General features: G+C 44.5%; 1 protein-coding gene across 1 annotated transcript in view; it reads right to left on the bottom strand.

The window, feature by feature from the left end:
• The window catches only part of GABRR1 (gamma-aminobutyric acid type A receptor subunit rho1), a 28,007-nt gene extending 11,958 nt beyond the window's left edge, over positions 1-16,049 (bottom strand). Inside the window, exons 1-3 of the mRNA XM_057432083.1 lie at positions 15,928-16,049; positions 2,135-2,188; positions 576-682 (exon numbers count right to left, since the gene is read on the bottom strand). Of these exons, the coding sequence (XP_057288066.1) occupies positions 576-682; positions 2,135-2,188; positions 15,928-16,049 (283 nt within the window). The remainder of the gene's footprint in view (positions 1-575; positions 683-2,134; positions 2,189-15,927) is intronic.
• Positions 16,050-17,181: the final 1,132 nt, after the last annotated feature.

Genomic DNA, 17,181 nt, shown 5'->3' with positions numbered 1-17,181 from the left:
TGACCATCTGTCAGCCAGAAAAGATAGATAAATTACAACATTCTCTAATCTGATGGGCTGAAAGAAAATGTGTTCTCCTTCATCCATTTCCCTGAAAGCTTCGGTTGCTCTACCACACAACCACAAAACTAAGAGCAAGCATTAACAGTAAATATATTTGCTTTTGGGTTACAAATGAAACGGCCAGGTCAGTAGACATGGTACATTATTTATGCACACACATCACTGTAGTGAGGTGACATCTTACAGGGATAAACATAAATCTTAGAGGGATAAACATAAGGTGTATTTGCAGATTTTTATCAAAAGAAAGTGTTGCTGAATACCAGGAATATCATATTGTCTGTAATCACATTTCCATGCCTTTGAGCACACTATTTGCTCATCCAAGGAAGAAGGCTATATCACTGCATCCCTCTCCACCTGAGCATGTCATGAAGTCACAACACAAAATAACAAAAATTAGAGATGGAAAATGCTCTGCTTGCCAATCTGCTTGTTCACCTGAGTACATGCTACAGTATAAAGAAGTGACAGTGTAAAACAGAAACAATGACAATATGCATGTTTCATACCTCCAAACCCTGGTCTCATGCTGAAGTCATGGTCATCTATTCGCAGCAGCTGCTCTGACTTTGTCAGGGGAGATTTGGTGATGTCAGGGCTTCGTTTTAGGATTGGGCTACCAGGAAGAGAGAAGCACAGCTGTGAGCCCTCAGCAGTGCCTGTGAGAAGTATGCACCCACCTAACTCCATTACCCCTCAGACCGTTTACGCCATAGACCATAATCACACAACTGCTTCAGTGGCTTGCAGTGTGTCACTAATAAGTGATCCCTGCACTCACCACACAACTTAGGCACCTGCAGTAATTCTGGCACTGAGAAAACATTTGTTTGGTGACATTTTGTCTCTGTAAGATTATCCCTGCTTCTAGCACAGTTTGGAGACAATCATTCAAGGTGTGGGCTGGAGGAATAGTGTGTGCGGGTCAGCGGGGAAATATAAACAAGAAGAGGCATTTCTGACATTGAGTTGTGATGCGCCATGAGGCCAGGAGTTAGGGAAACAATATACCAAATAAGCTACTGGCTGTTGCTCAGGAACAAAATGGAGACAGGCTGGGAAGCAGGCCAGGAGGCAGGCCATCCCCTAACTTGGGATAAAATTATTAGCTCCTGCCCCAGATTTCTAACGGGGATAAAATGGAGCATTAAAGAGCCTGGGAGGGTCATTCTAAAAACTGTTGGAGTTGCACCAAATGCTGGGCAGAGGATGTTCTGCTCCTCTTCCACATCCAAGGTGCAAAATGCTGTAAAGCTCCCCCAGTGTTTGGCTGGAATGGTGGTGGCAGCAGCTTCTTGGTTGCTCCATCATGTAGGGTAAGTCTTGTTGCCCTCAGAATGAGCTGCACGCCACCCACTCGGGCAGCAGGAGGGCTCAGAAACAGGAGGAAAGGTTTTGCTGGTTTTCAGTGTAAGGAAAGATGGCATGGCCACAGAGGCACTTGTCTGAATATACACAAGACAAAACAGAAACAGATCAAATGAAAACAAAGCAACTTGACAGGCAATATGTTCCTGAGATAAAGCTCCTTCTAAATGAGACTGCTTCGCCATGCTGTACTTCTCACAGACTCTTGGGCACTTGTACCCCAAGAAGCCAATACAACAATTTCCTAACAGAGACTTAAGTGGTGTTATCAATGACTCGTCTCTCAAGCCCAGAGCTTTATCTGGACTATGGAGTATCTTAGACAGATGATCAGTCTCATTTTAATAATTTCTAGGAATGGGAACTCATCTACCTCCGTTAGTGAGCTCTAGTCATCAATATCCCTCAGGCATTTTGAAAGGTGTCCCCTGCTTCTGCTTTAGATTTATCTTTGTCTCTGAAAGACCTGTAGGCATTGTGAGCATGTACTGGGGAAGATTCACACCCTGCTGAGGCACGGGAGAGGTATTAGCAAGTCACTGGCAAAACCTTTGTGAGCAGACTTGACAGTGCTTTTTCCCTGGCAGTGGCAGAGGGATGAGTGGTGTGATGGACAACCCGTGAGGGGTGCTCAGCTCTGCAGAAGGGATGCTTGGAGGGAAAGCTGGGCCAGCAGCAGCCACCATAAGGTTTCACCTACCTGCCTTGCTTGTGTCCTTCACCGTGGGTTTCCCGTCGCTGCCGCTGCGGCCGGCTGCATGGAAACAGGAAAAGGGAGCACTGAGACAGACAGTCACGGGTGGGTGGTGTGGGCATCAGGAAGGAAGAGCAGCAGGAAGCACCGGATCCCATGGTGTTACCTTCTGTCACATGTGTGAAACAGCTCTTACCTTTTATTTACCTTTTATTTACCTTTTTGTCAAAGGTCAGTGTCAAATGCATGGCAGAAGGTGTGGAGGGTAGCGGGATAGGGGGCTCAGAGCCTGGATAGGGCCAAAGGATGGGAGTGATGAATTTGGAAGGTGGGACACCACTGGTTTTGATTGCCTGGCAAAGGACCCAGGCAAGCAGCTCACCTCCCTCCTTCCAACACCATGGCTGGCACCATGAGGGGCCCTGGAATGAGGACACACTGCACGGGCCAAGGTGGGCTGCCCAGGAGCCTTTGCCAGTGGAGAGTACAGAGCTGCATCTACTTACCAGAGGTGGCTGCGTGTGTTCATGAGAACAAAACCTTTGAAAAGTATTCAGGGGTGGGTGGGAAAGGTAAAGAGCTTGTTTCTGGTTTCATACTGTCCCCCAGCTGGATGCTAAAAAAATTCCTCTCAGGTGATCGGTCAACATTTTACTTTAGCATTACAGGAAACAATATTGCTTTTAGCAATGTAAGAGCTAGCTTGAGCAAAAGTAACATTTTAAATATGTAACAGTTTTAATTCATCCTTAATTAAAAGTTGAAAAAAAAATTAGCTTCTCTCTGTAATTAAAACTAACTCTAATCAACTCTACTAATGAGACTTTCTGCCCATTAATATGCATTTCAAATCCCTCTGAAGATACAGCAGCAAACTCCTTTGATGTCACCACCCGAGCACCATCATCCCTTTGGTGAGCAGTGGCCAAACAGAGGCTATGCAGGATGACTTCTCCCAAGGCTGGGAACTATAAAAGCCGATAGCACTGGAGGGAAATTCATCTTCCTGCTGCCACAGAGAAGCAGGCAAGCTCCGCATCTCCCAGGCTAGCAGGGGGCACACTGGGCTGTACCATTGAAACACCCTGAAGCAAAGTGTTGGCCAACCGGGATGTTTTCTGCTCTTCTTCTGCTTGTGGGAATAAGCCCAAAGACAGAACACATGGCCTTGGGCCATGCAGCAACACTGCTATTGCAAGGAGCAGCTTCTTAGGCACTCTTGGACCTAGGCATTGTGCAGCAAAATGCACTTGCAAACGCAAAATGTGCTCTCTGGAATCTTCTGCCTTGTCAATGCGCCCTTGGGCTGCTGCTGACATGTCTCACTGCTGCCTGCTTGTCATTCGCTGGCTGTCAGGAAGTAATTTCATGTGTTTTGGGGATAAGCAGATTCTGGCAACAAGCTGACCGACTTACATGACTTTAAAATGCCCTAGTAAACTCTTGGCTGTTCAGGAGTAATGTTGGTATTCAAACAGAGATGAAGCAGGCATGTTCTTTCAATTTCTAATTTTAATTTCTCTTTGTGGAGCTTATCTAATGCTTTATGTTGGCCCTGGCCTTATCCTGCCTGTTGAGGGAGCTTTCAAAGCATAGCCATCAAGGATTTGTGTCTAAATCCTCCCCATCCTCTGCACCCAGGAACCCAAGGTGGCTCCCCTTATTTCTTCCAGGTGCTTCTCCACTGCCTCTAAACTTTATTTTCTTATCACAAACCAGCATAAACAAATCAGGGACTTCAGCAGGCTTGAGAAGTGTACTTGTGCAAACCTCATGACGTTCAGCAAAGCCAAGTGCAAAGCCTTACACATGGGTCAGGGCAATCCCAAGTGCAAATACAGGCCAGGCAGAGAATGGGTTGAGAGCAGCCTTGAGGAGAAGGACTTGGGGGTTTTGATTGACAAGAAGCTCAATATGACTTGGCAATGTGTGCTTGCACTCAGAGAGCCAACCGTATCCTGGGCTGCACCAAAAGAAGAGTGACCAGCAGGCTAAGGGAGGTGATTCTCCTCCTCTACCCCACTCTGGTGAGACCCCACTTGCAATTACTGTGTTCAGCTCTGGGATCTCAACATAAGAAGGACAATCATCTGTTGGAACTAGATGGTCTTTAAGGTCCCTCACAATCCAAACCATTCTATGATTGTATGATTCTATGACAAACTGTCCCTCGTGTTCCAGACATTCTGTTCATTTTTGCCTCGATTCATGTCCTCCCCCTGGGTTTTTGCCAGTCCCATTCCCCTTGTCACAGCTCTGAGGTTACCAAGCCTTCCCCACTCTCCTGCCTCCTCCTGTGTCAGCAAAACATTCTTTACCTGTTGACAGTCATTCCCCAGTTACTGCCTTTTGAAGCCTCATTTCTTTCTGTTCAATAAGTAGCTTTTCTGGTCCAGTTTCTGGGGAGTGCTCTGCTGGATAAGTGATCAATGGCAGCTCCATCATGGGATCCCATTAGCCTGCCCATTCGGGCTGTGAATCAATGGCACACCACTGCAGCTTGCCCTCACACATCTGCTGTCCCTGAGTGTTTGTGGCAGCTGCACTCAGGAGATTTGGCCCAGACATTGCTCACAGATTGCTCAGCACAACTGTTTGCCACTGCAGCCACACAGTGTGACAGTACTGCCCCTGCCTTCACTGGGGTGACAGGCTGTCTTTAGAACTAACTGATAACTCCTGAGGTGAAGTACACTGAACAATGAACAGCCTTTTTTCCCCCTGCAGTGTCAATATTTATCTCCAGCCGTTACAGTGCCAAAAGGCATTTCATGGCTCATGAACTCACAGGGGCACTTTATAAAAAAGCAACAACTGGAGTACAGTGACATTTATTTTAGTCACAGTGCTCCCTGTGCATTGCTAGAGCATCAGCTCTCAGGCTGCTGATGGCAGCTGCGGTGATGCAACTTCTCTAAAGCCATCATTATTCCGCCAGGTACCCCCCACTGCTTCAAGGGATCATGAGATGCTTCTGCCTTAGAAGCTGCGTCTTGCTGGGGCTGAGGGTGAATGAAGCAACTGAAGCTTTTTTTTAAGCCCAAGATTTACTGTGGCACTTATAGCCACTCCAAAACAGTAAAAAGTGTTGCAGGGCTTCACAGGACATATGTTAGAGGAGTGTCAGGTTCACACTTCCAGTGCGCACCAGAAAACCCACAGTATTCTTCATCTTTGAAATAAGAGCTTCTGGAAGTAACTATAACAATTGTGAGAGAAGTCACTATCAATCTTGGCATTTTCGTTTGTAATTAGTTATGCAGCATACTCTTCCCACCTATAAGTGATACTCTCTTTTCTCTACGGGAGGCAATACATCTGTAGTAGACGGTGACCTATTTTACACTCTTGTTAGAATAACCTCATTAGGATCTGAGAACATTTCTTCCTTGAGGAGTTAAATCAAGACATGGTTTCAGTTCCTCAGGAAAAAAACAAGACGTGGCATATTTTCCTCAAGAGAAAAGCAAAAGTATGTTGCTGAAGTAATGGAGCCAGATTTACACGGTCTTTCCTGGGTCCAAAGGATGACATCCTTGGGGAGTGGTACTGGTGGGTTTGGCAAACTGGGCTAACACATTATTATCAGATTTCATGAAGTTCTGGGACAGCCTGTCCTCTCCATCCCTTGTGGTAATCTTAGGGTGGCAGATGAGGGAAGAGATGTCAGAACAGATCCTGTCTCAGGAGATATTGTTGGCAAGTGGCTGTGGCATAATCTCTGTCTCTTTGGTTACTTGTGTCATCAGCAATATTATGGCTCGTGGCTCTGGCTGCAGCTCACTCCAAACCTCCCACCCTGAGCAGAGGTGCCTGCCACCCCAGGAAGCTGACAACTGGGGCAGAGATACCTGGTAGCTGTTTCCTGCTTAGATACCTGGTAGCTGTTTCCTGCTTGTATACCTTGTGCTTGGGTGATGCTCCCACTCCTCCTGTGGTGCAGAGACTGTGGACGCTCTCCCCCTACCCTCTGAAACCACCACATGCTTAACTTTGTAGATACAAGCTCTGCAGCTCACGCTGTGCTGTGGTGCAGAGGATCCACAGCCTCTCCTACCACTGACGCAAGGCAAGGGAGGGTGTGGAGCTTGCCGAGCCAGATTTCAGGAGGAATTTTAATTGGAAAACAATGAAAGTGATGAAAAGTCCCCCATCCCTGCCAGCTATGCCATGATGCTCAGCTCTGGGCTCTCCCTCCCTAGGTGGAGACTGGTAGGCTCCTTGTGTGGTGCCTCCTGTGATGCACGCACTATGTTGTACAGCCTTCATGCCATGCTGGGCAGGAGGATGGCAAGAGGTGTGCTCTCCTCATTCTGCCCATAAAACTATGGCTAGTCAAGGCTTTGTTGAAAAGCTGCCCTTATCCAGCACTGCACTGCAGGGGACACAATGCGCTGCGTAATATACTAATTCCCAGGGATAGCGTAGGATAGAAACACACTGATTTGTACTCAGACTGGGAGAGCTACAAAGTTGTGAGCTGTAAACTAGCCACTAAAAACTGAGGAAAGTTAATCAAGAAACGTATTTCATCTTGGCATTTGGTAAGCCCGTATTTGCTTGTAATTATGTTGGGTCATGTGTCTTTATGATTTGTAGGTTTAAAGATGGTGAAGAAAGGTGACCCACTGCTATTGCAGGTGTTTAAATCTATGAACAGAAACGGGGAAAGAGGATTATTTTTAATGTTCACGTCACAAAGTCTGTGAAACAGTGTTATTCAGAGTTGTTCTACCATCTTATTTTTGAGCGCCACAAAAATTCAATGAGAACCCCATTTTAATCCAGTAATACTGGAATATAGATCAATCTCAGACTGCAAAATATGCAGGGCCAGGAGACGTATACATACGTGTTACATTTTGCACTTTCTTTGTTCTTTGCGTGGACATGGACACTACTAAAGAAGAAAAATGAAACAAACCTCCACATATAGGTTGTTCACAAAATGCCATGCCACTGGTGGTCGTGGCACTGTACCTGATCTTGCAAAAATGGAAGGGTCCCTGTGTGGCAGAAATTGCATCCAACTGCATCTAAGGGGGTGTGTTTGGTGGTTTTGTATTGTATGGGTTGAAAGGAAAGGTTGGAGGGAGCAGAAGGAGTGTGACTGAGGTCCATCCTGCCAGACAGGCATGGTGCCAAGGCTCAGCTAAGTGAAAAAAAGAAATGGATGAAGAGGAGAAACTAATGGGGCGATGCGGAACATGCTGAAAGGTTTCATGTCTGCCCTAGTCTTTGAAGAAGATTGTTGACTTACAAACAGATGTCAACAGAGTGCAGTGCAGATCAGTGAAGAACAGTATTAAGGAAGAACATGTTAAGGAGTATCTAGATAGATGGGAGGTATTTTAAGTCAACAGAGGCTGATGGCACTTCCCTGGGGACACCAGGAGCACCAGGTTTTACAGCCTCTGAGCTGCAAGCAGGTACCTCTGAGGACTCTTCACAGATGGGTGATGTCCCTGAGGGGCAGCCCTGAGGTTAAGCACAAAACCTGGCTTTAAGAAGGGGACAAAATAAGGATGTTGGAGTTTTGATGTTTGGAAAGAAAATGGGGCAAGCTCATGATCCACTTGTCTGTTCCCCCCAGGGATAACGAGATTATAAAGACTCAAAGTGAATCCTTGCAATAATTGATGTCAAACCAGTCTAACGTCCTTTCTAACAGTGTAACTGGCCACCCTAGTGTAAGCAGGGGGAAAAGTAGATTTAAGTGAGGGTTTTAATATTTCCTTACTAAATTAGGGAAATACAGTTGAAATGAAATTGTGATTTCGAGCATGGTTGAAAGATCATGGTTAGAGTAACTGCCATTAGTTTGCTTTCAAGAGACATTAAATGACATTTCACAAATTCCATCCTGGAAACTACGAGTCAATATTTTCAATAATAATGCAGATGGCAGAATTACAAAACTCATGCATGGAAGAGGAACAGGTATTTGGGTTGTAGGATCAGAATTCAAAGCAGCCTTAACACACTGGAGAAAAGGTTTGATGTCAAGAAGATGGATTTTAGTAAAAGAGAATACAAAGAACTGTATGGAGTACCAAGAAAGAGTTGTACAAATGCAGAATGGGGAATAACGAGCTAATTATTGATGCTATGCTTGTCTTCATCACTTACAGCAATGAAAGCACTCTGTCTTTATAAGGGCAATCAAAAACATTTGCAATGAAAGAATTTGTCTGCACTACAAAAGATACAGAATTGTAACAATTCTGCTGTTGGGGCAATGTTAAGAAATATTCGTGACACAGCACCAGAGGCAGATTTAAAGTAAATGAAGAGTAACAAGTCACTAGGTTTTTACCCAGAAGAAAGCCAAGTAAGAAACTGCTGAACCAGCATTTGAATTGTCCTTGGTGTCGCAGGAGGGGAAGGTGACAACTTTCCACTCCTTCGGAGAAAGAGCTCCGAGTGGACTCCTTGAAGCTACAGACTGCTCCACTAGACAAATTAGCTACAAATACAATAAAACCACTAACAGTAGACACCAGATAAACATATATTGAAGAGTGAGAAGCAGTTTACCTTCTCGAGGGATGTTTGCTCTATAAATAGAATTCTCTGAGAAGTGAATGACCTTGTAGATGGGGGTGACCAAGATGACACAGGGCATCTCCATTTCCAAAAGTGTGTTGACAGCTCCTTTCCAGAGACTTGTAAAGAAATCAAAGAGTCAGAAAGATGGAAGTTCCCCACATGTGAATGGTTGCAAAATAAGAAACTGAAGCATAATTGAGGGTTTTCACGGTCAAAATCAGAACTCTGGGTAGAGAATTACCACAGAATCTCATGATGCCAAGTGACTTCAGAGAAATTCAGTGTTAGCAAATTCAGAAAAGTGGACATAGCTTTGTACTTTGTATCTTTAATTTTTTCCATTGCACTTTAAGAAACTATGTTAAGATAATGAGTCTCCAAATCAATTGTTACTGCTTAGGAACAATGTCTCAGTATCATTGCGGCTATTTCTTGCTTAATGTTCCACAGTGCTCAGAAAGACAAGCAGGAGGTTAGCTGTTACTAGGGGTAAAGCAGCAAACCAAATAGAAAGCATTTCAGTGCTATTAGTAACACCAAGGTATGTCCACATCTCACATAGCCAATGCCCATAGTTGGAAAAGACAGAGCAGCGTAAGAGGAGAGAGAAAGAGCTCGGAGGTGGGGAGGGCTTCCAGGCAGCCTGAGCTGGGCTTTCTGGGTGGGAAAGGAGACAACAGCCAAGTGGCATGGTGCAATGATATAAAACCAGGAGTGGCCTGGTGAAGGTGACAGGAATGTGTTGCTAAAGATTTTCCGTAACACATAGCAAGGAGAAGAAATTTGAAAGGAAGTACACAAACACAGTATGTCATCATGCTGTGATATTCACTCTCATCAAAAACTGAGAGTGCTAAAAATACAATTGAGTTTAGAAGGTGGCTGAGCAGTTGTTAGAAGAAAGACCAACAATAGCATTTCTGTTGTGAATCCAACCCCAAAACCAGAAAATCAAACAATTGATATGAACTCAGAAGGGCGGAAACTGCCTTGAAGTATCCTTGGGTTTGACTTAGTTTTGGGGGTTTTGTGTGTGTTTTGTTTGTGTGTTTGTTTTGTTGGGTTTTTTGGTTGCTTGGTTGGTTGGGTTGGGGTTTTTTGGTTTGGTTTTGTGTTGGGTATTTTTTTTCTGGGCTGCAGATAGGATTTTTGAAGGCTGTTACATCTCCTCACACCAGGTCACAAAACACATCAGAGTGAGGTGGGCTAGAAGACAATACCAAGGTACTGGTCCTGAGCAAGTTACATGGTAGCAACATTGACTGGGTACTGTATCATTAGTGGGCCAGTGTGGACCACTACATGGGTATATGAACATAGCTACAGAAGTACCAGTAGAGACTATGTTCTGCCATGAATCACCTGGGTGAAAATAGGAAGCTATGTGAAGTGTAGACCCAAAATAAGTTTTAGAAAGGATGAAAGGTGATAATGATGAAAGTAGAAAACACAGTTTTCAAAGCATCTTCATTTGCAACGATAAGCAGAGAGGACACTTTTGGTCAGGTTGTGAGAAAAAAACCTTCAAGATTTCCAAGCTGTCCTGCAGGACTGAAGTTACTTGAAAGAACAACAGGGGTGGAAAGGCAAATGGAAGAAATAGCAAAGCAATAATAAGAGGTTACTTAATGTCTAACAGGACAGAGAAGATGGGTACTGCTGGACAGAAGAAAAGGATTTCTGGAAGGTGGAAGAGCTGAGACAGCAGCATCAGCTGCTGGACTACTGAAGGAAGTTACAGAATAATATAGAGTTAAAAGTGATAGGAGAAAACTTCGCAGAGCTGTGTGGCAGGTGCAAGAGATGTGCTTAGGGGCAAGTAACTGAGGCAGGTGAAGAGGAGGACAGAGAAAGTCAGGGACAACAAAAGAGAAACATCAAGTTGGAGAAGAGGAGGAACGTTGAATGGGGGAAAGAAAAGGAGTGAAGGAGATGAAGGTGAGAGGAGGAAAGGGAAAGGCAAGTTACCAACAAGGAAGATGGATACACTTGTTTGTGTCCTGAGACCCAGCACTGCTGGTGCAAATGGTGTCAAGCCTCAGCAGAAATTGCTGATCCTCAAAAACAGTGCCTTGGGAGCTGCTGGTGCTCCTGGATCCCTATTGATATTGTGGTCCTGTAGGCAATGCTTTCAACAGGCATTTTATAGGCTTATTGTGCACTCTGATTTAAAGACAGCTTGAGTTAGTAAGCTTTGTTCATACAAATAAATGCTTTCAGGATCAATCCTGAAGATAAGATATGGCACCAAAACTCTAGGACAAGAGAATGGCTTAAGGGTTGCTGGGAGGCAAAGGAAGAAATCCTGATAGGGATGAATTTATAAAGCCAGAGGAAGCATTAAGAGGGCAAGAAGATAGGAGCTGCCCTACTTGTAAGAGGCAGCCGCAGTGAGGGTACCAGCATAGCTGCACGTGATTTACAGAGCCAGATATCTCGCACGCAATGTGGCCAGCGTATGGAGGAGTTGACAACACAGAACTGCTATCCAAATTCAACAAAAACAAGGGAAGGTAACTAATATTGTGAACGTTCAGTATGATCCTAAGCCTTTGAGAAAGGACTGGGAAGGAACTATGGCCATAATGATGCAGGGTGGTTCCCATCACTTATGAAGTGCATCGCTAATTATAATCACATCTGAACATGCCATAAAGATCTTTGGCCATGAGAGAGACGCTGTGATAACAAGCCCATGGCTTATTGTAGAAGATGTCATTCAGCTGCTGTAAAAGATAGCTCTTATTGATACAAACATGGACAGGGAGTTCTAACAGAGCAGAAAATTAGTTACTATTTGGAGACCAGAGTGAAGCAAAATGATTATAAGATGTTCAGGGAATGGCAAGGACATGACTGAAAACATAAAGCGAGTCCCTCAGCTAAGATTAAACAAACATGATCTGTAGATCTTGTACAGTGAAATCTCTTCTGCTGAGAGTTGTTTGTCTGAAAGGTGGCTATAATGCTGTCCAGGGAGATTTTAGTGTTAAAAGAGATTTTTTTCACAGCAGTTAGCTTTGGCAGAGCAACCTGGGCTCAGCTCCAGGCCAGTTCTTTCGCTATTGCTCATCCTCTCTAGAAGATTCTGCAAGTCTAATTAGTAACACAGGCTTTGGCATAACAATGTTGTAACCTTTAGTGACCCTTTGTATCCTTCTAGTGACCCCTGTGCAGCCTGGTGGCTTTCCATGAGCCCGAGCAGTTGGGAAAGCAGCAGACAGCCCTCTTACTGGTGTTCCGGATCTCAGCTGCTTCCTGTAGGAGTTTTGGCACTGTGGATGTAACAGGAGTAAAAAGCTTTGCAAACCCTGCAGGATTTGCACATGGCCGACTGCAAACTGTGAGCAGGTCTGCAAGGTGAGGAAGGTTTTATTTTTATATTGCTGCTCTTTGAAGTGAAATTCCTTTGAGGTGATTTGCCCTGGAGATTAGCAAAAATAAGTAGCTGAGTCTTTGACTGGCACACAGACATTTTTACAGTGAATTACAATATTGGAGGTTTCTGAAATAAGTCCCATGCAATAAAGCCATCTACTTTGCTGGTTTCAGTGTGCACTGTCACATCCTAGAATGGCTGCCTTGGGGTACCTGCAGTGCCAAAAATTGTGACAGAGAAGGTGTCTGATCCTGCAGGCCCCCATTCATCCCATCCACCACATCAGCAGGAGTGCAAAGGCTGTGGGCTCTGCTGGATTTGAGCTGGTCAAAGGACAAGCCTTTGGGCTGAAAAGTGCAGAGTTTTAATTTGAGAGCAACACTTGCAGAACAACACCATCCAAAGAAACAAGGTAAAAGCCTGTGTACTTCCTCTGCCAGCTGCACCATGAAGATCAGGAGCAAAGCTGACCACGTCTGTCAGGGACAGTGGGAAGCTGGCAGCGCACCCAAGGTGGCAGGTCTTTACAGCAGGTGCCTGTGTTGCCTGCCAGCACCAGTGGCTGGCGCTGAGCCCTGGCAGTATGGCAAGCGGATGGATGGTTTTGTGCTCCTATAGAGCTTCTGGAGGCTAGGGAAGCCATGTGTGCAAATGAAGCCACCCTGAGCATCCTGTGGTGGTGGGGAGACAGCCTTTTCCACTTTGAAGAGATTTCCCCCATCAATCTCCACTGAGGCCTGTGGCTCTCTTCAGAAGGTAAAGGCTGCAATGAAGGGATGGTTTTCCATCCTGATCCTTACCCCAAGCCCTGTGGAGCAAGAGATACTGATGTTTAGAGAGGAGTAACAAAGTCAGTTGCTGTGACTTCTTCTCCTGCATAATGGATATTCAGGGCTGAGTGTTGAAGGGAGGGAAAATAGAGTCAATATCAAAATGTTCAGGAGCAATCTTCACTACAAGCTTTTCTTGATGCTATATAGCATCCCCTCTTGCTCTGTTTTTCTTTCAGGATCTAGTTCTGTGGTGGGAAAAGGTACTGGCTTTGACTTAAGTGCAAAGCAACCATGCTTTGGGGTTGTTCTGGGGATGCTGGTCGATGAGAAACTGAACATGAGCCAGTAGTGTGTGCTCACAGCCCAGAAAGCCAACTATATCCTGGGCTGCATCAAAAGGAGCATGACCAGCAGGTCGAAGGAGGTGATCCTGCCCCTCTACTCTGCTCTTGTGAGACCTCACCTGGAGTATTGTGTGCAGTTCTGGTGTCCTCAACATACAAAGGACATGGAACTGTTGGAACAAGTCCAGAGGAGGGCCACAAGGATGATCAGGGGACTGGAGCACCTCCTGTATGAAGATAGGCTGAGGAAGTTGGAGCTGTTCAGCCTGGAGAAGAGAAGGCTGCGTGGAGACCTCCTAGCAGCCTTCCAGTATCTGAAGGGGGCCTATAGGGATGCTGGGGAGGGACTCTTCATTAGGGACTGTAGTGACAGGACAAGGGGTAACGGGTTCAAACTTGAACAGGGGAAGTTTAGATCGGATATAAGGAAGAAGTTCTTTACTGTGAGAGTGGTGAGGCACTGGAATGGGTTGCCCAGGGAGGTTGTGAATGCTCCATCCCTGGCAGTGTTCAAGGCCAGGTTGGACAAAGCCTTGGGTGGCATGGTTTAGTGGGGGGTGAAGGGTGAGAAGAAAACAAGAAAATGATTGACTCAAAGCTTGGGAAAAATCCTGCACTGACAAATATAAGAAGCTTAACCTTCTGAATATATCTAAGCAGAGATGAAAAAGGGGTTTGATCCACCTGTAAATACATGGATGAAGAAGAGACAAGCTGACATAGAACAGGAGCAAATGGGTGGAGGTTGAAGTTAAAAAATATCTGTGATCCTATTCTGAGTTTACTTGACACTGAAGGTAATTATCATAAGTTAGAGAGTCAATGCACAATTCATGCAGAAGGCTTTGTTGCTTGTGCTTAGCACCAAATCAGACAGGTGACCTTTTTCACCTTATAAATTATAAAGCTGTTAAAACCATCGGTCTCTCACGGCCTAGTCCATCACAGGGGAAAGTAAACACTGTACTGAGCACCACGCTGCTGATGGACAGCCCTGCAGCCGCATGACAGCTTTGCTCCTCTCTCCTCATCAGCCCTCCTCAGCATCTGTACTGCTCTACTGAGGCAGAAATAGGCCACAGATTACCTCCAAGGCCAGTGTGGGCACAATGGGAGGGAGGTGGACCCAGTTTTTCAGAGCCACGACACCTCGAGGCTTTCTGATGGACAATTACACTGTATATAAAAGGCATGGGTGAAGAGGCATTTCCTACATGAACTGAATAGGTATTTATTTTCTGTTGTCATGTATTTTTAACACTCTGTGATTTGCTGTGATTTGCTATACTGTCGACTTATTTGCACTGGCACTGTTAAGTGTTTGGTACAATGGGAGTTTCTGTTAAAGATGCTAAACAAGAACATGGCTGTGTGTGTGCATTCCTCTGGTGGGCACTTTTCAGCTCAAATGGCAGTACCTTGCTTCTTACCCCTTTATTTTTCTACAGTCAGCATGTCACCTCTTCTGCCACTGTCATGGAGCCTCAGTGAAAATAGAGGTTTCATGCCTGTCTTGCATCCACACTGTCTCTGATAGTGCATGATCTGAGGGCTGATCATGAACAGAGACACTGTATTCATCTTGTCAGTTATACGTCCACGAAACAGGTGTCACTGCTAAAACCATTTCCTATGTATAAAATGGCTCATGGACCCCCAAGTGCCAACTGGGACACTGGAGTCACTCTAATGTAGCCCTGACTTGCTGCAAGAGGCTACAAGAAAACAAAAAGGCACTGTGCTTGCCATCCCTTCCACCTTTCAGTCATTTGTCCTGAAGGATAACAGGAGTGGTTTGAGTTCTTCAAGACTGTGACATTCCTGCATTTCCAACCCCATACACATTACAGTATTGATGATAATACAGAGTCATTACAGAACAGAAACAGTGACTATAGCAAAGCAGAAACAATGTAGGTTCAGTCTGTCACAGGCAGAAGTACACAGCATTTGGACAGAAAACTAATGTGTCAGCTATGTTCTCAAAAAAACATCCAAGGGATTTTTTCCCCTAGATGCCCCTTGTTATGTGCCTGAGTATAAAAATCCTCATGCAGAGTTCCAAATATTCCCCAAATTAGATATAAGTAATCAGAAATCAGTTGTAGCAAAAAACCTTCCTCAACTCAAAACCTCCTAAAATGGCTGTCTACAGATAGCAAGAGCAAAAAGTCACAGTCTTTGCATGAAAGAGAGATAATAGTCAATGTTTTAAATGATTTTTAATGTGTACATTCAATAGTGAAAGCTCTTTCTGTTTCCTCTGATAACAGACCATAGCCTTGAAGTCTGCAGAGAGGCTTTAACTTTTTCTTCTCAAGAACTCTATAAAACAAAGGGTATGGGAATAATAAAAGAAATTCTGAATGTTTTCTTTTGAGATCTCCAGTCAATCTAATCTTCAGTGAATGCAACAATCCTCATGGACCTAAATTTCCTCTCCGCTTTCATGCACATACTCTACCACATTTTAATCACAACAAATACAAGCAAATGTTTCTTTTTCTGCACACTTTCAAACTTTCAGATACATCAGAAACCCCTTTTCTGGGGGGAGGAGAACAATGTAGATTTTCACTGTAGAAAATTCATTTAAAACATTCATTGGCAAAACCAGCAGCAAAAAATATTTTTGACTGAAAGAGTACAATCTGCAAATGCAAATTTTCATTATCTCTTAGCCATTATATCTTCACCTGAAACATTACATTTGGCCGTACTGTAACTATTTGAATGTAAAGAAATGAGACTTACCTGCCTTTTTTGTATACCTCATGTATTTCCTTTCCTTGTCTGTGGGCTCTGCATTCAGTGGATAAAACCCATCCCCACAACAGGAGGAAGATGCTAAAATGCATTTTATGGACAGTCAACATGTAACCTGAAGGTTCTGTATCCAGAAATAGTCCATACAAAAAGAAGAAAACCAAAATGTAGATCCTGTTCCTCTTTTTAAGACATTATCGGTCTGATCGTTCTTGGAAGGATGTTTACTCATACAAAAAATCATCCTGCAGTATTTAATCTGGACAGTGGGGAAAGCAATTTCCACTAAACCTATAAATCCTTCTACGTCAGATGGCAGGGATTTTCTAGCAGTGTTGAATTCACGTATTCTCGGAGAACAATTATATTTTGTCCAAACAGGCTATTTTATTAATTGGTTTAAATTGAACCCTTTTCAAGTACCTGTGGGGTATGGCATATATATATATTTCTGTCTGCCTTACCAAAGTAGTGAAGTCAGTCAGGCAGTTGTCATTAGTCAGACTTCAATCATGTAACTTATCTGTGTAGCAGTGCTGCTTGTTACAGACATTGCAATAGCTTGAAAAGTGTTAACAAACATGTATCAGTTTCCAGCAAAAACTCGTTTCCATTTAGCTCTACAAACAGCTTTTTGATCCTGTGTGTTTCTCTGCATCAATATACAGTGGTGCTGTGGCTGGAGTGGTCAGTGCTTTCAGGACTTGAGTCACGTACCTCACTGCTCTGCTGAGCAGGGTCTCTGGAAAGTATCCTGGTGTGCAGAAGAAGGAGGGGAGGACAGCAAGGGGGAGATAGCTCTCCTTTCTGCACAGAGCTGTTTGAAGGGATGCTGCTGAATCAGAGCAGCAAACAGCAGAGCCACAGGATCTCTTAGGTCCCTGGTGTGCTGGGTTACATGTGACTACAAAACCCTCACGGGTGAGAAAGAAAATAAACCAGCATAGGCAAAAATACCTGGTGAAGCCAGGGGCACTGCCCTTCTCTTTGGGGCTCACCCCTGCACTGCCTAAAGCTCCATATTTGTTTCTTCTCCTCAGTGCCTCTCCTCAGACCTTACAGCTTTGGTCCCACTTCTGCCTTATCATGCAGACATTGCCCTATGCTCTGCAGACACCGCCAGCCTTGTCCCATCCCATTGTTGACAAGGTTCGTCTTACTGTGCCTATTACCGATGGATTTCTATTTTAGAGCAGTGTGTCAAGTCACCCATGTCTTTTTGTGAAAGCCCTTTCTGAAAAC

The sequence above is a fragment of the Pezoporus wallicus genome, unplaced genomic scaffold (genome assembly GCF_028554395.1).
Source record: "Pezoporus wallicus isolate ANWC-B61680 ecotype Strahan unplaced genomic scaffold, APGP_CSIRO_Pwel_v1 contig_4847, whole genome shotgun sequence".
Classification (NCBI taxonomy): domain Eukaryota; kingdom Metazoa; phylum Chordata; class Aves; order Psittaciformes; family Psittacidae; genus Pezoporus; species Pezoporus wallicus.
Note: the sequence above shows the minus strand (reverse complement) of the source record. Positions and strands in the feature narration are given on the sequence as shown.